Source organism: Anoplopoma fimbria, chromosome 6 (genome assembly GCF_027596085.1).
Source record: "Anoplopoma fimbria isolate UVic2021 breed Golden Eagle Sablefish chromosome 6, Afim_UVic_2022, whole genome shotgun sequence".
In the NCBI taxonomy this organism is placed as follows: domain Eukaryota; kingdom Metazoa; phylum Chordata; class Actinopteri; order Perciformes; family Anoplopomatidae; genus Anoplopoma; species Anoplopoma fimbria.
In genome coordinates, this window is record NC_072454.1 from 13,145,506 (window position 1) to 13,168,501 (window position 22,996).

General features: G+C 39.3%; 1 protein-coding gene across 1 annotated transcript; it reads right to left on the minus strand.

The window, feature by feature from the left end:
* Window positions 1-1,147: 1,147 nt before the first annotated feature.
* Window positions 1,148-22,861, minus strand: zgc:154058 (Transmembrane protein 150A-like). The gene is made up of 8 exons (XM_054600023.1): window positions 22,620-22,861; window positions 21,676-21,925; window positions 16,994-17,041; window positions 16,184-16,270; window positions 14,979-15,046; window positions 10,223-10,350; window positions 5,614-5,791; window positions 1,148-5,000 (listed from the first exon to the last, which is right to left on the minus strand). The coding sequence occupies exons 2-8, from the start codon at window positions 21,738-21,740 to the stop codon at window positions 4,741-4,743; spliced, it is 834 nt and encodes a 277-aa protein (XP_054455998.1). The 5' UTR covers window positions 21,741-21,925; window positions 22,620-22,861; the 3' UTR covers window positions 1,148-4,740.
* Between the last annotated feature and the right edge of the window lie 135 nt (window positions 22,862-22,996).

The following is a 22,996-nucleotide window of genomic DNA, read 5'->3' on the forward strand; positions in this document are numbered from 1 at the left end:
GTCTATATCAAAAAAATTCATGAAAAAAAACATTGCATAGTATGTCATAGAAAACATCATACTATAGTACGTCATAAAAAGCCATTAAAAAAAGTATACTATAGTATGTGATAAAAAAGACATAAAAGTCATACTATAGTATGTCATAAAAAATGTCATGAAAAAAGTCACACTATAGTATGTCATAAAAAGTCATGAAAACCTCATACTATAGTATGTGACAGGAAAGTCATAAAAAAATTCATACTATAGTACGTCATGAAAAGTCTTTTAAAAAAAGTCAAATAAATGTCATGAAAAAGTCATACTATGTCAAATAAATGTCATGAAAAAGTCATACTATAGTACGTCATAAAAAATGTAAAGAATAAAGGTCATTGTATAGTATGTCAAAAAAAAGTAATTAAAAAAGTCATACTATAGTATGTCATCAAAATGTCAGTAAAAAGTCATAGTATAGTAAGTCATTAAAAATGTCTTGAAAAAGTCATTCTACAGTATGTCATAAAATACGTCACTAAAAAGTCCTAGTATAGAATATTATACAAAATGTAAAAATAAAAGTCATAGTATTGTATGTCATAAAAAAGTAATGGAAAAATGATACTATAGTATGTCATAAGAAAGTCATGAAAAATGATACTATAGTATGTCATAAAAAAGTCATGAAAAATGATACTATAGTATGTCATAAAAATGTCCCCCCTTGGATTTAGAGGACAAAAGGGAAGGTTTATTAAAACATATTTCTAAACAGGGCATTCAGAAGATTTTTTGTCAGATTTCAACATGTCTTGATCAAAAAGCATATAATCAAATTCTTACCTTCTGATGGGATTTAGGAGTGTGAACAGTACTAACGTTAAAACTTCATGTCTGTAGAGGTTTAAGACTTGGTGGTGCGTTTAACAACCCAAACTTTCATCTACGAATAATATTGTTTTTGTAAGAGAGGTTTTCCACTATTTACTGTGTTGATCTTCAGTCAAATCTATTGGCAGGGAAACTGGACAATGTTTAAAATTAACAATAAAGAAATTAAAGAAATAAACTATTTGTCAGGCCCAGTCCACAACATGCACAGTTGAAGTTATGTGGTGAAGACAAAATTGCAATACATGGAGCAAATTATTATTTTAACAGTTTTTATTCAACAGCGTATATATATATATATATATATATATAATATGTAATATATATACACACACGCACACTCACACAATCATATAACTTTTTATCAAAATTGATTTACAACCTAAACCTCTTTGGTTTTCATTATCAAAATAATATATAAGGCACATAGGGAGCATTTTGCATTTCAACAGAGAAGTATTGAGAAACAGCTGCTAGTTTGACAGAATGCTTTGACCAATCATTTACTGATTGCATGAGTGAGATTCTTGCAGATATTTAACCATGTTGGCGCGAGCAGCATTAGTATTCTGTCAAGCTTACTATACAGGAATGTTTATTTTTAAGCTTTATAGAGTCTTGATTAACAAAAATAATCTATTATATCATGGCTAACCACCTATATTTCGCAAAACATATTAACAAAACATCATAAACAAAACAAATGCCATGGAAACAAAGACAACAGAAGGCAGAGGCAAGCAGAGTTAATCCTGCTTTAAATCAAACAATGCTGCTGGTGTCGTAACATTTTCCTGAGTGCAAAGGTCAGACAGATCAGTAAATGTGGAAAAAAAGGACAGAAAGTAGAGAAGTTGATATGAAATGATGAGAAGGACGCTTAACAGACATTGCAAAACGTGAATCTGACAATGAGAAAATGGTTCAAAAGACATTTTTGTAACATTCAACTGGAAACAGGCACATAATGCATACAATTACAAACTTTTGGTAAATGTGTAACGACAAAATGTGTCTTGCTAGAGCAGCAGGGGCAGCACCACCATTTAGCTTAACACTTAAAATGCATCAAATGGTTACTGATATTTGTTAGAAGAATGCATCTTGTATAAGTACTGGATGGTCACAAGGCCAAGTTCTACTTAAAAGTGATGCCAGGGAGAAAACTCTGAAGATCACTGCTGAACTAAATCCAGAAGCACCGGTAAGAGGTCAAGTGCTCTTCGGGACTTTGCTCAACCTTCTTTGTAAATTTAGCAGTAAAACTAAAGCAGTTTTAAATCTGAACCTGGAGATGAGGGAATATTCTCCAGTGTGGATACAAAAATGTTTTGATAGAAAAAAAAAAAGTCTTCCCGTGACCTGGGCGACAGCATTACAGCTCTGATTCCAGCTAACGCACATGCAATAAGCAGTTTGACCAGCAGGGAGAAGCATTGGATCAGAGCTGTGTCTACTGCCGTTTCGACCATTCAGCTCATTCCACAGAGCCGTGAGCACAAGCTACTCCACTTCAGTCTTCTGTAACTGATCGTAAAACCCAGCATGTGGCCAGTTGTGGTAAGAGGGAGTGATGTTTCCACTGTATTAACACGTACATGACTGTTAACCCTCTTCTTGCTCAGTTTTTTCCCCCCACAGAGAGCTCAGAGTGTGGTAATATTACACCGAGATGTTGAACATTACCAAAAAATACAAACAGTAATTCTGGCACAACTCTGTATACAACACAGCACAGAATGTTAGGAAAGGTCTACAAAAGCACAGAGAACAAAAAACAATGAGGTTAAAGTAAAATAAAAACGACACTGATAAGACAGCAAGTCAGTGTAGATATGATCAGGGAGCATTTTTTTTTTTTTTTTTTTTTTTTCCCCAAAGACAATGTAAACAAAATGGTAGTGACAAATTTCCGCTTTGGTATTCCTGGCACTCACAGGTGTGCATGCAACCTTCTGTCCCTGCTCCTCCACTATTAGCAGTCACTGACGCTGGGATTCATCCTACGTCTCCATCTTAATGCTTTCATTAATCATTATCATTACCACAGCAAAACTCAGGGGAAAATGTCAGGAAAGAGGCCTCGTGTCTTTTAGCACCGATGCCACAGGCAAACTGATATTTGGTGTATCCTGCTTTTTCCTGTAACACATCGGCAGAACAGTGCAACTCAGTTATGTCTTACATAACAAATCCTTCCTTTTCCCTTTGTCCCGCTACATCAGTTAGACATGATGAAAAAAAGAAAATCTAACTATGGAGAGTTCAAAGATAGAGTAAGGCGGCAAAGCAATGACAACATGATCTGCTCCTCCTTGTTGGGGAGTAATGAGATGCAGATCTGCGTCCATAGGACCTGAAAACACGTGTGATGCCTCATCACTAAACTCAATAAACCCCAGTGCTCTGGCTTGAATTAGCTGGTAAGCATTTGGCCTCTGGACACCATCATCTCTCTTTCATATCCTTTGGTAGAACTCTCCAGAGAGGAAGTTGAATCATTTTTGAGGTTTAAGGTCAATCTAGTGTATTTTTCCAAGTAGAAAGACAACAAGTCATAAAAGGTGGGACTTAATGAGGCACCAGGTCTATGGTTTGTTCTGTATGCAGTTCAAATAATGATGTGGCACACCACCCAAAGCAACAAAAAGACAAGGTGTGCTAGGTGTGGGTCCTATGGATACTTACAAAAATTTTTTTTAGAATTTAATATGTGGAGTTTCTTATCCCCAAAAAGTTTATAGTGTGATTTTGTTTTTTGTTAAATCGCTGCATTAAGCAATTTCTTTACCAAAAACCCAAACTGACATAAATTGTTTGGGGCACAGGTCTATGCCTACATGCACATCCAGCAGACACAGAGCAACATTATTATCCTCATGGTCACCTGATAAATATGAGTCCAATATTCACTTTCCTTTTAGCCTTGGTTAACCAACTCCTGAGAAAAAAAAAATATCTGTCTCCAGCTTGCCAAATTGTCACCAATCCACTCTTAACTTTAGCTAGAAAGTAGCTTACAGTCCGCTTGACTGAATATGCAGGCTGAATAACTAAAATCTGCTAAAAGCAGCTACTATCCATGTAGAGTAGAGTGATCATTCTCAGGGGTTCAGTACTATGAAGAATTATTTTTCATTCATTATTTGATTTGTTAATAGAAAAAAAGAATGCTTAAAAGCAGGTTTGAATGATTACAAAATGCAGAGCGCTGCCCTGTTCCATCTCCAGGATTGACTTAAACATTTATATACTCTGAAATTGACACCTTTTCTTTCAATTTATTGCATTCATCCATTCTCCTGTGAGAAAATAAGCATGACCTCACTCCCACTGTAGCACTCATCATGTCTCTCCCTCTCTCTCTCTCTCTCTCTGCTTTTCTCTGTCTTAATACTGTCAGCGTGGCCGTCCAGCAGCCTTGACCTCTTTACATATATTGAAAGCATCATGGCAGTCACCTCAAGGGGAAATGGTCCAAGGCCACTTATTAAGACACGTTACAGGATCTCAGGGGGGCAGTACATTTCTTGATCTGATTGACAAAGTACTCCTCTGCTGGTCACAGGACTGAGTTGGGATAAAAAAAAATTTGGTTTCACACTTGTGCAATGTGCAAAATACATACAAGGTTCTTTAGAGACACTGAGCTCTGATGTGAGCACAATAGCTTAACTCTCCACTGTGGCAGCAGGTCTACACCCAAGGTTGAAATCGTAGAATCCACTCTGCCATGAGCGTCGACTGCACCGGCCTGGTTCGTTTCCAAGCTTCAGACGAATGTGGATGGAAATGATAAACTCTTTTGACAACTAGAGTCTGAAAGGACTAAACAAGCCAACTGTGTAGCCAAGATGAGCCAGCAGTCTAGAGCATGGACATGTTTTCAGGTTGGTGTGGATGCGGCTGTGAGTGTGGCATGGGCCCTCCCAGTGAGTCCACCTTGTGCTCTCTCCCAGCAGGTCCTAGGCACCCTCTAGCCAGCACCACCATGGTATCCGATGACATGCCGCCAAACTCAAAGGCAAATGTCCCATAAAACAGCATGATGACGACGCAGAACACCCATTCGAAGATGGCTGATGCGTGTTGGAGGGCGAAGCTCTCTTGACAGAAAAACACACCACCTGAAAGCATGGTTAAGGATAACAGCAAAGCAGTGTGTGCTCAGTATGCAGCAGCTGTCCATCTGTAGACAGCCTTACATTGATAAGATTCACCTCAGTATAAACTCTCTTTGACTGCTCTTACATGTACTGCAAAATTTAAAATATCAACTCAATGCAATACTCAAAATAAGAAACTGAATATGTTTCGATTATGAAAAGAAGAAGGTTTGTGCTCAGACATGAAAAGCGCTGCTTCAAAAAGGAGAAAATCCTGCATTTGTGAGATTAGGAGGTGCAGGTAGAATTACCTTCAGATAGAACCAGGTTAACTGTTTGCAATTTTAATGTTAAGCAGGAAAGCCTATAAGCAGATTTCTAAGTGGTTTAGTTCTCACTGCATTGACTGACATGTCATCTACCGTGTCCACTATACATCTTTGAATGTATAGCTGTAAAATATTGCCCATAAGATGAAAGACAGGATTTGACATTGAATACTGGAGGGATCTGCAATTGTGATATAATGTGAAGGAGACGTCTCTGTCCTTATTCTGGCTGGCAGCACTATGCTGTATTCTAAAGCACTTGCCAGCCTCGAAGGCTGACATCTGTTAGTGGCTGAATAGGATACTGAGCACCAAGGCTACGAAGGCCAGCAGGGTCATGCAGAGCCGGAGGTGGGCCACGTTGTACTCCCCCTGGGTCTTGGAGAGTCGGTAAGTCAGTGCTGACTGCAGGCACACAAACAGCATACTGGTGGGGAAGGCGATGCCTGCTCCGACATAGTGGAGAACTTTGGAATTATCCACCTGTCATGTAAAGAAGGGATACAGAAGGAGAGGGTGGGGAGAAACAGATGGTACATTAAAAAGGTAAAGATAAAGAGAATACACACAATTGGCAGTTTAGCAGCTGACGCTATTGGAGAAAGAAAAAACACCATGTGTGAACAATCAAAAGGGGGGAACATCAGACAGCTTCTGCGCCAAGCTGTTGGGTCTGATTATTCATTGTTGTGTAATACTTTGTCGAAGCCTCTAAAAACTTCTTTTAGTAAAGCGCCAAGAAAAATAAGTGAAAAAACGAGAGGGTGATGGGAAGTAAACGACAGCAGCAAGCAACACCACAGAACGCCTCCTTATCCCTGCTGGTCACAAGAACAATAAGAAACAATACACAAAAGAGCTGCTCAGGAGCATGTGACTATAGCTCCCACTGCAGGATTCATACACACACAAACACACACTTCAGATGTTCTGATCAGAACAGATAAGAGATTCAATGGAGCATTAACCAAAGCCAGAAACACATCTCCAAGGACTGGACTCATTTAGGTCGATGACAGAGAACTGCTTTCCTTGGCTGGTGCCGAATGGTTTAAGCCTTTTGTTTGCAATAACAATGTTCCTCTGCTCCACGTAGCTCTTAGGGATCAATAGAGCAATAGCCTAGAAGTTATGTAGTTCTGGCTTTGAAGCCATTTGTCCATTGAACCTGCTAGTACATGCTGAACATTCTTGTGCAGTAGGCTAATCCATAACGTGACATTATAAGACTTCCAGACAATTCAATATGAAAAAGCACACGCAGCAATAACATTCTTTTCTTAGATCTGTCTGTGACAATCTCCAGAGCTGGGAGTGAAGACGGGAGATAAATCACAGCAAGGCCTCACACATTTTTCAAATTTTTTGATCAAAAAGCAGTGTTCTATTTTAGTATTTTAGTACATTTGATAGTGAAGTGGCTGTTACAAAATCCTATTTCTTCTCCTGCATCAAACTGGCACTGTGGGGGTCTGAGTGTTGTAGTTATGCCAATCTGTTTCTCACTATACTTAGTAATGGAAAAACACACACACACACACACACTTGTGCAAACAACAACCATATGTCTTGTTCTCCTGGTACCTTCTTATTCCAACTGATGTTTTAAACATACCCAGATCCAGCTTTTCCATTGTGACAATGTGATGTTGCTCGTCTTTGTCTGATGTGATGGGTAAGTAACTGTCTTTGAGTTTTTGAATGATGTTCGGATTAAAACAGGCAATCTTAAAATGTCACCTTTGGCTTCAGGAAATTGTGATTCAGATATTATATAGACTAAAGACTGGCAGATTAATCAGTAATGGAAATAATCCATACACTCCACAGTTGTGTGTTCTGCTTGTGTGACGCCTGGTTACCTGGATTCTATCAGTAATTGCAGCCATTACCTGATGGCTTAATGATGTGTTAAGTAAACCTTTGCTGTTCTACTTTAAGTATGTTTTCACACTTTATACAGTTGCTGTTGCAACAATGTGGGTTAGAGACAAAAGGTAAGGATAATGGAAAAACTGATGGATGGTGAGAGCAGTGAGGTGGACTGAAAGGTGGCAGCAGAAGCAGTGAGAAACAATGAAGAAACAGAGGAGCCATATGGGAGAAGTCCTCATTGTGGCTACACTTCGATACGGAAAGAGTGCAGGGTCATAGCGGTTGTGAGGATGTGGTAACAAACCAACTGACACACAGCTTAAACTTTCACTTTCTGGAAACAGAAACAAATGAAATTACGTGAACTTGTATTCACTTGCAACCGTTTAAAACACACCTTCTGCCAAAGTCAGTTTTATTTACTCTTTTCTTTATTTACTTATGGGGGAAAAAAACCCCATAAACATTAATAATCACCCGAGTTATCATCCTGCCCGTGTTACACATGCTTACAACTGTTTCCCATGAATACTTAAAAGGCCTCTAAATAGAAACATTGCACAGGACTCAATTTGTCCAATCATTTATCATTTTAAAATATGCAGTGTTATGCAAAGAAGGGAAAGAATTTCCACAATAGTTTAGGAGCTTTTGGTTTTTTAATCCAATTTTTTTCTGAAGTGCCTCGGTCAACTTTTTTCTTCTGTCATACAGAATACATCAATTTAATAACCTTTTCCTACTTTCAGCTCTTCTCTGAGACAAAACACCCATTATCATATCACAATCATAATATTAGAAAAAAACAACACAACCACAGTTGTTTTTACACTTTGTTTTTTGTATGGATTGAACAGACAAGATGACGTTTCAACTAAGGACTTTAAGAGATGATGGAAGGACGATCCCATTATCTATAACCGTTTCCCCCTGCATTCAGTCTTTGAGCCAAACTAAGCTAACCAGCTCAGCTGTGGCTTCATCTTTATCATACATACCATTCATCCCCACCCAACATAAAAGTCAACAGAAAGAAACTGGCAGGACTCCCTTTGGATGCAGTTGAACAGCATCAACAAGTATACAAGGCCACGCTGACAGCGGGCATCATCTGTAAGGGAGCATGCAGGATTAGAAGTCCAGACTCTCTCCTAAAAGCAGGTTTCTAGTTAGCCATGTCACACTTCCAGACCTCTGTGTGGCAGCGATGTACTTTTCCATCATCTATTTATGTGATTCTTGGCCCAAACCATCAGACCACCTGACAGGAAAGGCGCCAGTAGCCACACCACAGCTGCACTGCCAAAACCTCACTGAACACACAGCTACAAACTGAAGCCATCTACATCGCTCAGTATGTTGCCATGTGTGTTGTGTAACTGGTGCTTTCACCCTCTTTGATATGTTGGGTTACACCAGATTTTTGGCTGTTGTTTTTTCCTCTGAATCCAAATTGTTTGTGGTGTTTGCGTGTGGATGTTGTGTTCATTTTGTGCTTCGTTTTGCCGGCACAATATTCTGTCATGTGGCTTTAACAGTTTATCCACCATCAATGACATCTCTATTTCCATCCCACTGGAATGTCCCAGACTATAAGAGATGCAATGTCCGTGACCGAGCGTCTACGTTCAGGCCTGTGATTGGTTATAGACTGGCCCTCTGCTACACACACCCTGTCGGCCCAGCTCCTCTCCATGCATGGCCAGACTTGATGACTCACATCCCCCTCGGCTCTTCCCGTATAATTCCTCCCAGCTCTGCAGAACAGATGCCTCGAATGAGAAGCGGGAAGAAGGTGAAGACGACCTTTGAGTATTCTCAGACAAACTGCCAGGCACCCCTTTTCGACAAACTCCTGTAAGACGATTCTTCTTCATCGACCTCATCACACACAGTGAACTTCAGACATGAATAGTTAAACTAAGATGTCATGTCACCTGCAGTAAAGACTCATCCTCTTCCTCATGTTTCAACAACAGACAACATGGTAATCAAATAGGACAATGACAAAAATAAACTAATGGATCATAAGCAAATAAAAGCAAGACTATTAAAAGGGGAGAGGAACTAGGGCCATGTGTTTTTAACTTCAAATAATCTAATTTATCCAATGGAACTGAAAGCTTTGAAATGACAACGCTTACAGTCAAGGAAACATGTGTCGTCTTCAAAATGAAACATGTTTTCATAAAAAGTAGAAGCTTTTACCACTGCTTATATTTTAGAATTATTATAAAAAAACTGAATTTGCTATTGGTGGTCAGAAGGAAAGAGGTGCATACCAATTTAGTCACGTGTTTTTTCCCTCCTTGTCTCGCTCCCATTATTTCCTGTCAACTGTTTAACAATCTTTTAAAAGTTGAAGGACAAAACCAGAATGGTAACAAACATTTCAGAGATGTATCCAGCCTTTTCATCACAAACCAAACCCACCCTCCCAAACTCCCCAAAAAAGAAAAACACACACTAGGCATCCAGCCAGGGATCCAAATATTTAAACTTGAAGAATTTTTTTTTCCAAAGTACAAATATCTACAGGGAAGGAATTTAGATGAGGTTTCCTTACTTTAACTACCAGACAGAGCAGTACAGGATTGTGTCTCTGAAGGCATAAAGGGAAGATTTACGCAAAAACGAGAAAAGTCATGAACACAGTGATGAACGTCATTGAGAAACATTGAGACATTTCAATGACATGCAGTTCTGTGTTGGGCTGCAACTACTGGTTACTTTCACCATCAATAATGCTGCAGATTATATTCATGATTTATATTCACCATTGTTTGCTCAATAAAACATCAGAAAACTGTGAATAAGAAATATTCTTGAACCCAAGTTGATGTCATTGTATGTCTTGTTTTTGTTGACCAACGCTGCAAAACTCAATAATATAATAAATAGCGTAGACAATTAAACAGATATAGTGACAGTCCAGGATCTCTCATTCCCTCATATGCATCCAGCACACGCAAACCGTCACTCGGGATACTTTTACTTATTTAAAAAAAAAAAAAAAACTAGTAAACTTGATCACCGTACCTGAAAGTTGCCCACCATGATGAGTCCAGCAGCACAGATCCAGCCTGTGGAGAGACTCGCCGTGTTGAGAACACAATTTTGGTGTTTCTCAATGACATGGGCATAGCGGAGCAGCACAATCACCGTAACTAAGGCACGAGAGAGACATAAAGACACACAAAGAGACAGAGAAGAAGAGTGTGTTATTATGATTGTTCAGCAGATCAGTAACACACTAAAATCACTGCAAAAAAATTCAACAGTAAAATGCTGCATTAAAGGAAGAAAAGGTAGAACAACACTTATTCTGGAAAAGTACCATGCACACTGTTGGAATTGTACTTTATTATTTCACAGTGCCTGGCTGCAATTTAATTCAAATGCTCACACACCTCACTTAGCCAAAACACACACAAGACTTCCTTGTAAGGTGATTAAAAATCCCACAAAGTTGAATTTCTCTGCCTCACAAGTGGGAATATGAGACACAGGAAATGGCGGGAAAGTGAGAACGCTAAATGGGTGGGGGTTGGTCTAAGTCTTGCATTAGAGTCAAAGGCCAAGGGAAACGAAGTACAGTATATGGGACAGATGACTGCTGATGTGCTAATGGGCTGTGACTAGGGGTATTGTTGGTGCACCGCGGAGCTGACCCCCGCTTGGTTTCTCTTTGTTAGCTCCTCACTGCTGGTGCTTGGCGATGGCTGACTGGGCTTGGTGAAAGCCAAGCACAGGGGGTGAGTGGAAAAGAGGAGACTGAGAGAATTAGAGGGGACAAGGAGCCCCTCATGTCTTGACCTGAAGCACATACATTGTCTCATAGACTAAACTGTTGTCTTAAATCTGTCACCATCTGCGTAAGAGACTTTAGAGAGGCTTTAAGACAGTCTGTGCTGCCAAAAGAGAATAAAAATGGAAACCGTGGCCACGGAGAGAGGAAAGAAAAACATCAGCGCAGAATTTAACAATGTCAGGCTTTGTCTCCACTAGTCGGGTTTGGATCTGCTGTGGCCTGTCTGGCTCTGAGCCAGTGTCTCAATGTGGACACTTCTGTCACATGGTTAAATGTTAAGATGTTTTGAGTAATTTCCTATTAGTACAAAATGTTAAAGTTTATGAGTGCAAAAAAAGTGCACCGAGTATATTTTATATTATTAGTATTACGTAAACTTGATTATAATACATCTTACTGTGAAAAACATTAGTCTTTTATTTTGCTGCTAGATTATATTTTAGCATGGGTTTTTGGAAAGTAGGATTAATTGTGATCCGAGTACAATTTGCTCAATTATGTGGATATTTCACAAAACATAGCATGTTAATAAATCACTTACATTTGGCAGTTGATCAAGATTTTTAAAATGACAACCCAAAATTTAACAGGGACCATACAAACATTGTAACATGCAGATAAGCAATGCAACATAAGTAGTGTATACAGTACATCCCTCTGAAGCTAATGTATTAGCTATACTTATGTCATGTTATAAATATGCATATCAATATTACTTTTGTTCAGATCCTCAAGCCCAAACTGAATGTGCTCATTTTTGTTTCTCTATGTTCCCTCATCACTAAAATCTTCTTGGCAAAGTGATTTCAGTTACAACCATGGAAAAACAAACAGCAGTGTCTGCAGGCTCGGAAACAACTTGTCTTTATTTTCCCCTGCTCCTTTTTTTAAAATGGGAAAACACACCGTCAGGAAAAGAAAGACATCCTATTACTTTAGATTATGGCTTCTCGGTCTCCCTGCAGCAGACTGGCTGGCTGTGGATTTTCCCTATTTCAATAAAATGACTTTTTCATCATTACAAAAGAGCACTGAACTTGCTGGCATTTAGCAGTGACACTGACATGATGTAAGCTAGGCCTCAAGGTTAAAGACATGTAGCAACATTTTCACCATTTATCTCCATGAGTTAGCTTTTATGTTGTGCACTCTAAAGGCACATCTGTTTGTGCTGTTTTAGGGCATATTTCTTTGAGGATGCATGTCATGCTGACGGGTCACAGGTTCCTACAACATAAAGGTTACATGTCTGATGAGTAAGCAGCATAGCTGACCTCCACCTGGCTTCAAACTGACTGGAGAAGCTGCTGCCTGACAGCTCATCAATAGGAATAAGTTTACATAATGCCAGTGTCCCACCTTCCACACTGTGACAGTCGGACCTTATACCAGAGTCCTGGTTCAAACACACAGGTGCATACACACCAATGTTGCTCATCGATGGAAGTTACCTTGCAACAACATGGACGAACTGTAACGGACGTACAATCCTGCAGTCACAAGCACAGACTTGCTTTTTTGCATTCACACGTAGACGTGAGCGAACACTGTATTTTCCCACAAAAAGTCCCATCAGCCACACCACACCTCACGGTTAAATAAACCCTTCTGTCCCCACAAGGAGATACTTTTCAACCCAAACACCCGGCTGCATTCTCTCCCACAGGAGGTATGCTGAGAAAGAATACAAGCTTTGTCTTTGAAACATTTTGTGTGTACACTGGCAGTGAGGTGGGAACTGGGATAGAAACGAGAAGTACAATTACGAGGCAATATACAGTTCATTGAGTCCATGTTATCCCCGATAGGCGTGAACCCCTGAGCCAACTGTAGCAGGCACAAAGTAAGATATAAATCAGTAGGCTAAGAAGCTAAGCACTGACTATTTACAATGGCCCGTTGTTTAGCTACATGCCTTATCTACTTAACCTACTTTTGGAGAGCCATAATAACTTCCTTTACTACAGGTATTAAAATGCGCCATGATCATAGGTTGGAGAGTGAAAAAGAAAAAAATAAACAGACAAGGATGCAGCAATTGAAGAAGAAGATTAAAGCACTCAAACCACCTGCAGTGGTGGTCAAATATATTTTCACCCAGGTGTGATTGCAGTTTGATTCAAATCTCAACATAGTGTTATTTCATTTTCCAGTTGCCATGAAATAAACTTAAACCACTATTTAGGCATATGTACTAATATACAATGCAGGAAGATTAAACTAAGAAATGCAGTTAAAAACAGGTTACTGTGATGTTACCTGCTTTTACTTTCAGAAAACTGTTGGATGAGGAACGTGTGCAATTTTACAGGATGTGTTGCAATCTATAGTGTTTTGCAAGCAAAGATCAGATTGGATTTCTTTATATAAACAACCAATGCAGTTTGATGTCTATCATGTGTACTTGTACTTGAGTTATGTATTTCAGTTTAGAGCTACACTGAGCCAGGACGATATATTGGCTGATATTAGCGAATGGCAGATTTGTCTTTTGTTGGATTAGTAATAAATAACTATGCAACATTGTTTGACAGCTACATTGTTTGGTTGCCACATAACTTTTTCTGAATTGATTTGTCTGCCATTGTGTATACTTAAATGTACAATCACAGTGCGGTGGTTAGCCGACATATCTTTCTCTTGGACAAATACTTATATGTACGCAAGGTCGACAGACTGACCTACTGTGGTTCAGGGGTCATGGTTGGCTAACAGTGCTGCTCAGATACTCGACTTTCACTGCCGCCTGAAGACACTTTCACACTGAGCTGCAACAGTCTGGTCCCTACGAGGATTTCTCAATGACAGTATAGTAGTAGTCTGACTCCATATTCATAAAATACACACAAACACATAGAAAGGCTGCCCCATTCTTGCCACAGGCAAAGACCAGAGCTGTAATTTGGATGTCAACAAGACACAGCAAACCGCTTATTTTAAATCTACAAGGATCATTGTCCCATCATGGACTTTTCCCTGCCTCCTTCTCGGAATCAACCAATCAGAAAGAGAGACTGCAGGCCTTAAAAAGCTGCTAGAGGCCTGGAGACTCCTTATGAGAAGACAAACAAGGCAAAGGGACCTCTCCCCTGCACACGCACACACACAAGAACATGTCTAAGCCACAGCTGGTAAACATTAACTAGATCAGAGCAGTCAGACCCAACAGTTAATGCAGGGACCAGCACGTGTAGACTCACAAAAAACATAGTGAGCAGCACATGGGAGCTCATTCCCCTCTTTTTTATATCATGCGTGTTTTCCTTGTGCCTATGAAAATACACACTCACCGTGTGCTTGAACATTTGTGTATAATTCTATACGAAAACATTTTGAAGCAAAGCTTGTGGATCAATTCTATCTCCCCTTTTATTCAAAATGACCACATGCAAGGTTTTCACTGGCTCTTGGACGGTGTGGTTGTAGGTTTTGCAAGGGACCAGCATTTTTCTAAGGACAACAAAACTAACACTTCTCTTAAGTTTTAATATAAGCAAGAGAGTTGTTCAAAACAACTACATTTAGTACCAACTACAAATGAAACTAATAGCTCCTACTTATGTAGTTTGAGAGGCAAGTCTTGTTATAATTGATACCTTATGAAAGATATTAAAAGTGACTTCATTTTTTAATTCAGAAATCCTATGCTTATGTATTCAATTAACACATTCATTTTATAACATTAGTTAAAAAATGATAAAGAACTAAAACTACTGGTTGATACTGAGAAGATTTATCAGCAAATATTAATATATTTTCTTCCAAAGAAAAAACAACAAATAATTGCTGTTTTTCTTACATATTTTTTAGACAAAATGATCAAGGGAGAAAATAATCAGCAGATTTATGGAAAATGGAAATAATTGTTAGTTGAAGTGCTAAGAAAGAAAGTAAGATGGTGACATAGCAGAAATCAAAATTGCGACAGTGTGTGTGTGTGTGTGTGTGTGTGTGTCTGTTGTTCCTGTACACATGATGCCTTACCCATGAATGAGCCTGTGCTGCAGATAAGGCTGAAGAAGCAGCTCTCAGGGGGAAGAGTCCCACATTTACTGCAAGAAAGAGAAGACATAAATCAGATAAATACTGTGAATCAACCTACGCTCACAACACAGCAACAGTTCCACTAATTCCCCTCCCACGTTAAGCAATACAGCATGTTGTTAGAGATGAGTTTCTGCTCATTCAGTAAGGAAGTGGGGGGTGAGCCACGTTTCCTAACATCCCATCATCAAGACTTTGACTTTTCACCCACTGCTCACTCTTCTCTAGGAATGGGAAATGTTTGTAGGAGAGGAAGGCAGGAGACAGTCAACACAAGATGTCTGTGCCTGAGCTCCTGCTGCCGACAAAGCCAAAGCCGTCTCAGCTGACTGCAGACACACACACACACACACACTCTCACACACTCTCTTCAGAACATTGACAAAAATGTGTAAATTAGCAGATTACTTTTAAATAACTACATTTTGTTAGATTTTAGTTTTCATTTGACATAGTTTGATTTAAATCAATTACTCATAGACTTCAATGGCATATGATATATATAGTAATATAACAGTAAAAATGTGCTTCTCCACAGCACTTTATTAGTAAATATTACTTTTGCAACATTCAGACATTTCTGTTTCTCTGTTGAAGTTGCACATATAGTTTGAGGGCGACTTAATATTTGTGGTTACATAATCATTCTCATTGCATTTACATAAAAGAAAAACACAAGCAGTGATTTATTTTCATTTCCTAAAATTTGTCTTCAGATTTTTCATACAAACCCCAGGAATAACAATATGAAACTGCCCTTTGATGCTCAGTGCTCAGTGGGAGAAAAAGCTTAACAAAAGAGCGGGAGTGTCTTGATTTCCTCCCAAATGTAAGCCGACGCCTCTCTCTGTGTGTGTTTACATGGTAAAGTGCAGACCCATGCTCTGCCTCTGAACTGCCACGGTGGCAGGCAGGATATTTCAGCCCCAAGTTATTTTCAGAATGCACACACACTCACGCACACACACTCTCTGGAGGACCGTCTCCTTCAAGCTCACTCGCTTTTTATCAACAATGTGCCGACAGGGGCCATGTAAAACAATGGGGCAGTGTTCCTGTTTTTAATCACCAGACAGACACAACTAGACACAAAGAGACAGAAAGGAGAGGTAGGGTTGGGTTTAGGGTGGAAGTCTCTCACTGACCTGATGAGAGGTACATTTTCTAGTGTGCAGCACAAGGTTGGCCCACTCTGCAAATATAGATCCTCTTCACATGACTGGTTGTACAACCTGGAACATGAAACACACACAAACAAAAGTTAAGTGACTTTTAAAAGACACACATGTGGAGCAAAATCAATTTTTTTCTATGTTGTCAAAATCGGTACAACTTCAATCCTGCTGGGAAATCACCAATTGCCCAAATTTAGTACAAAACCCCAAAACACCGACATATTTCTGATTATTATTATCACATGTATTCTCAGAATGTCTGGAAAAAAAGAATTAATTTGGAATACATTGGACTTTTTCAGTCTTTAACATAATGTATCATTGTTATGCTTGAGTGCATTTTTGCCAGGTCACAAACAGGCTTTCTTTTGTCTTTAGGGTTGCAAAGTCAAAATGTCAGAAAACCACTATGTCATCAAATAGTAGCTCTGCTGGTAGACGTTAACCTCTGCTTGTCCGAAACAACCAAGGGTCCAGAGGAATAGTCGTTTACTCACTGACGGGGCATGATTTAAGAACAATGATGAATTTTAAAATTGCAGTTTATATCCATGTTAATGCACAGCAGTGTATTGTTCGGTTCGTGTGAGTGGATTTAGGTTCTTTTGAACATTTGTGTTACTTAATGTAACAACAGAGCTAATTGCATTCCATAGAGAAAAAGACTGGGAAAGACAATGACATATCATCAGACCGCAATGCAAGTGCAGATTTTGTGAGTGTGTAGGAATCAACAGAGGTATTAAAAGGGAAAAATGCAGGATAGATTAAGAAACATACCAGTTATCAACAGGGCAGACGTGTTGATTGTACAGGGCCATGGCGTACCTAAAAGAGAGAAAGAATGATAAGCCAAAACAAAACAATCATGGTATATGTGATTTTATGATTACAGTGTCATTCAAAAAGACTTCATGATTAATTATTCAGAATAATAACTGATTTTTAAATTTACAAAATTCAAGCGACTAACATAGCCAATGCAAAATCCAAATAAATCTGTGACCCCCGAGGTGCCACACAACAGAGACAGACAGAGACAGCAAGAGGGCATAGTATCAGTGTGGTGCAGTTAACTATGTTTTGAGTTGGCCATCTACAACTGGACTATCTTTTTACTACCAAAATGTCATGTGTTCATATCCTGCCAGTCTGACCTACCACTGAGTTGTACCTGTTTGTTCAACCTGTAGGATCAGGTGACCTGACATTTGAGTGTTTCTTATCACCTTAATACTCAGGACAGAAAAGACTGGCTTGTGTCAGTCAAACAATCCAACAGCAGTGTTTATTTGGTCAGGTCACTGACCAGCTTCATCCACAGAGATGAAGTCAACATGCTCCACAGTACACAACTGAATAAAACATTTTAGCTCTGAATATAAATGGAAGTTCAAGGCGTCACAAATTTGGGTCAGTCATCAATTACAATAAAACTTGAGCTGGACAAATATATATTCAAAACATTTGTGTATATCTGAGACAGTGTCAACTTTTCAGTAACAATAAATAAAATATTAAATAAGGTTCCAATAATCACAGAAGTTGGGACCATGATTATAACCTGTACAGAAACATGTAGAATTCTCAACCAATGGGCCATTTCCAGCAAATAAATGATATTGGGGTTGCACTGAAGGGCCAGATGAAATACCAGCCAATGGCTCACATTTAGATATTGCTGCTTTGTGCCTTTAGTATCAGGCTTTTGATTATTTCCCCACTAGAAACATGTACAGTTCAGTTGTGTCTCATCTGTTCATACATGTCCAAGACATATGCAACAGCAGCTGTAAAACTGTAAGTCTCTGCATATGAAAAGGCTGGTTGCACTGATCAGTATAAAGTGCAAGGTTGATATTAGTCTCAGGGAATGAAATATGCCACACTGTGCTTTAAAATTGTGAAGAGAAGAACAAGATATACAAGTATGAATGCTAGTTTTTAGCATTATTTCTGGTTGGACATCTCGGGGGGGGGGGGGGGGCAAAGAGGAACACTGTAGGGTAAAGACACTCTCATGTTTCCCCCTCGTTGTTCACACAAGCAATAAAGACTGATCAAAGTCATCATTTTTTAACTGCAAGAAAAAAGATGGAAGGAGGAAGTCAGACAAAGACACAGAAACAGACACAGAGAGCATCGGTCTTTGGGAAAGCAGTCGTAGTTCAGCGGGAGGTTAAGTATCAATAATGAATGTTTCCAGGGCCAATGGTATCCTACTCACATAATAAAGACAACAACACTTACAAGCACAGACACACGTGACAATGCACAAATAAATGATTCATGAAAATATGTATTTGAAGCACGACATAACACCAAAATCGGTCCAAATTAAAAGCTTAATATCCAATTAAAGTTCAAGGTTTTGCGCTTCAAAAGAACGTAGACGTCAGTGTGATACACATACAGTATAACACAGTTGTATAGTTACAGTTATATTATATTTGTGTAATTCATACCAACTGAAAAAAATCAGGGCAGGAAGTCACTGTCAATAATAATAATAATAATATAATAATATTCCGATAAATATTACAGATATGCGTTAACTGTTTCATACCAAAGCAGCACAGTTCCAGACACACATTCACCCCTGGTTGAAGGTCGGATCAAAATGCTAGCTCAAACAACATCCACTGAACCAGTCAGGTCCACTGAAAATGCACATTTTCTCATCCATCAAATGCATAGATGCTTGCCATCAGTCATGGTTTATGCTTAATATTCTACTTTGCGGAACCATAAAATGTCATCTGCCTGCATTGTATTGTACACTACCAGGGATCTACCCCAAAATCAAATAATCATTAATATGACAGTCAATCTCGTCATGTTGTTCTGATAGATTTTATGCCAAACCAAGAGCCCTAATGCTGTTAGAAAATAATCTGGGGGGCCTATTTGTGGCTAATCATGCTTCAAAAGTGGAGTCAAGTAAGATGTCACTATTTTTGCAATTGGTTTCTTGCCAAATGCTACATGTGACTGGTAAAATGCATGTCGATTGACTGACTGCAGTAGACTTTTGGTTGACTGGTAATTGTTTGCCATTCTGGTATGTGAATCACCATGTGAAAGTCATATAAACCAGATGGCAGTCATGTAAAGAGCACTGCTCTTGCATAATGCAGTGAGGAAACCCACTGGGGTGAGTGGAATATGGCCGTCAGGTAAAAAGCTGCCAGAGCGCCAATACAATGATACCAGCTGGACAAAAACAAAATAAAAGCTTATAACAACTGTAGAGAATAACCAAGGGACATCATTAGACAAAATATAGGAAAATAAACTGTAGCCAGCTGAAGTTGTGAAATTTTTTCCTACAACTCTGAGGCCCATTTTTTAATATTTAGTCAGCCTCCATATCTAAAATAGCAGCAGTGCAGCTCTGGGACATTTCTAAATAAAGAGGTCTTTTTTAGCTGTATGTGAAACTAAACTAGTGCATTCTGTGCTCTAAGTAATAACAGGTTTGTTTACATAATTAGACGTCTATCAAAGCTCAGCAGTGGTTGTAAACTATAATTGCATGCCTGTGAGCAATATAGAGGTGGAACAGACCATGTTTTTGTATTTAGGATTAAACAAGGACTTTGACACAAGGATCTGGTATGACCTGTGCGAATTCACAAAACCTGTGCAAAAATAACCTAGAAGAAGCCACAGGAAAGGGTGTGATGCATAGACTATGAATGGATTTAGCAGTTTAGGCTTGCATCCATTTGCTTCACTGGATGGTTACTGTAGTGTCTACAATGTACAGTATAAAAAAACTGTAAGCAAAATATATGCTAAAAAAAAACCCTTTGCCTCCCTTTGCCTCCACACAGACCTTTCGTACACTGTGCAGCATGGCCACCAGATGCTGTGTGAAAGTTCTGCTTACGCTCTCTATTTCACCTTCCAATATTTACCTTACTCCCACCCACTGCCCCACAGTGAAAGAGGGAGTTACGCAACATGTCACATCCTTTGACATTCCACGAGTCTGGAAAAAGACCCTTGACTGCTCTTAGAAACAAGGCGCCCTTGTCAAGGTAACAGGAAGGAAACCTGTTTAAAGGGACTGAGAGTCAGCTGCATTTGGCATCTTAACTCAGATCAAATTTCTACCTTAGATACAAATGTCAAAGCAAGAGAGAAATGTGCAAAATTGGCACAAATTTTCACCTGCACATTCTCCAACACAATATAGGTCTGAAGCAACATTAAAAGCTAAAAATGTCCAACTTTTCTGCAAATCCCTGCACAACTGAACACTTATTCCTGATCGGTGTGTGAAGCAGCCATGTTGACAAACACTAATTGGTGTGCATAGTCTCAGTTTGGGCATCCGATTAGACAGCGGGCTCCCCGCGCTACTGATCACAGATGTAGACTACAACAATCTGGAATCGGGCCATCTGTCTGTCTATTTATCTCCCCTTGGGGTTAGCATTCCTCCTCCCTCAGTAATAACAGAGCAGAGAAGAGAGCTGTCAGCCCAAACATAACCAGGAGGTAATTACTCTTTTCTCTCCGGTACATCTGCTCAGATAACATACTGCAGATAATTAAGACATACTGTGAACCTGCACATCTCTCTTTTAAAAGAGGGGTGATAACCACGTATCCTTCCCGGAGAGAGTTAATCCTCATGCAATCGCCATGGCTCCGAGGAATTCAGGGTAAATATGCAGTGTTGCTCTCCTGGAGGCAACAAAGGCTCGGGTATCAAAGGGATTGTCGACAGAACAGATTTTAAATTTGTAAGAATATGGCCTGGTTATCACTATGTGTATTCTATGTGAAGGACCATTTGCAAAATATCGTAATTTTTTTTCCTTCTATGAACACTGTGACATCTAATAATAAGATATAGATGCAAAAATACGTACATCCATTTTTCATTGTATTCCAAATGAAAACAAATTAGTCAACGGCTATTTAGGCAAAACAAGTGTGTGCGAAATCCGTTTTTATGGTTCTATTAAGCAGTAATGGTTCATATGGTGTACCCTAATGGGTCAAACTTTCTTTATTGTTACAGTACTGCACATGGATCGTTATGTCGACATGGAATTTAAAATTGCTATTGTTTGTCCATGCAAAATGTAAAAACTCTGCTGGGGATAAGGAGTTTTCTTTGTGCCTGGTCGCATTTGAAACAAATAAAGTGACAGTTAAATGCAAAAAAGTATGTGTTTTCAATGGAAAATAATGTATCTTTCACTTTAGAAAGACAGTTACTGTATTGGCTGGGAGAATTACTTTTGCAACACCATATCTGCTCTTACATCATAAGCTACGCATCTTCATTGATGTAAAAAGAAACTTGCACTGGGGAACAAGCAGCAGACAATTTTACAACCCATTTCAGTCACAGATCACTTGAAGAAGTACTTGGTGGTGTTTGATTTTGACCTTATCACGTGGATTTTACAGTCTTTTTACTGCCAAAGAAATGTCATACTTACACAACCCATATCCCAGTGATAGTCAGGACTGGGAGGCTGACAGGCAGTATCATCCAGAGAGACATCTTCCAACACCTTGAGCAGCCACTTTCTTCTTTTTCCTCTTCGGCCAGCCGAGCAATACCTGCTCGAGTAGTACTAACATTTAACTGCGTGTGACTGACATCTGCATTGGCACCAACTGATTCATTTTCATGAAGATGGAGGATAAGTAGATGGGACACTGGCAAGGACTGATGTGTCCTTTTAGCTGGTGGATGAGAGGAGGTGGGGGGGAGTGAGTTAGGTCAGGCTCATCCATCAGAGATCAATCATCATCAAGCACAAACAGTTTAAGTAATCTAAGCTCTAAAACTTTGTAGTCAGTGTTTGTGTGATGATAAGTATACATAGAAGGTGTAACGTTACAAACAACCTGCTGTAATGCAATCCAATAGGCTACAACATCAATTCATACATACTACTTTTGCAAAGAGTTGATTTTGTAGTTTATTTCCCATGATTTTGGTGTTCTAGTACAGTGGTTCTCAACCTTTTTTCAGTGAAATATTTTTTCAGCCAAGTACCCCCAAGCCACACTTATATTTTATTGAATATTTATTAAATAACTATTTTTAAAGGATTTTTTGAATGGATGCTAATTTTAAATATATTAAGTCCATGTACCCCCATTTGAGAACCACTGTTCTAGTGGACTGAATGGACCTTAGCTGGCAATTAATGTTATTTTAACTTTGAACAAATGTTTTTTTTAATGCAACTTTAACTTTGTTTAACTGGTTGCTTTAATAGGGCTAATAACTTGCCTTTATAATAACTTATTCAAACAGGTAGTTTTACTCAGATTTGTGTTACCAGATAGTGTTTTGAAGGCTCGTGGCACATGCTAACAGCTGCTCACCTTCTGAAGCTAGCCACAACCACGGGCATTAGATGTTACTCACCTTTTGCCTCCGTGTTAGCGAGCAAGTTTTTGGGGTAACTTTGAGTACGTTGACCGGTCCTCCACACATCTGGTAGCCCAAAACTATCCCACACCGGACTCTCGGCACACGGAGGAGTCTTTATGTTTGTATCCAGTCTTGTTTTTCCCGAACCACTGGAATCCCGTCGGCCTGTTTTCGCTTTGAATTGGAGAGGGGGAGGCTCGCTCTCACGCTCATTAGAACTCGATGCATCTCCGCCACGAGACAATCCAGCTGTGTTTGGCTCCGCCCCCTAAAAAAAAAAAAAAAACCCTATAGTGGGGAGTGTACGTTGCATTTGTGTATGGTGATAGACCGAGTGGGCGGGGTCAAATAAACGACACGAGACGCAACAA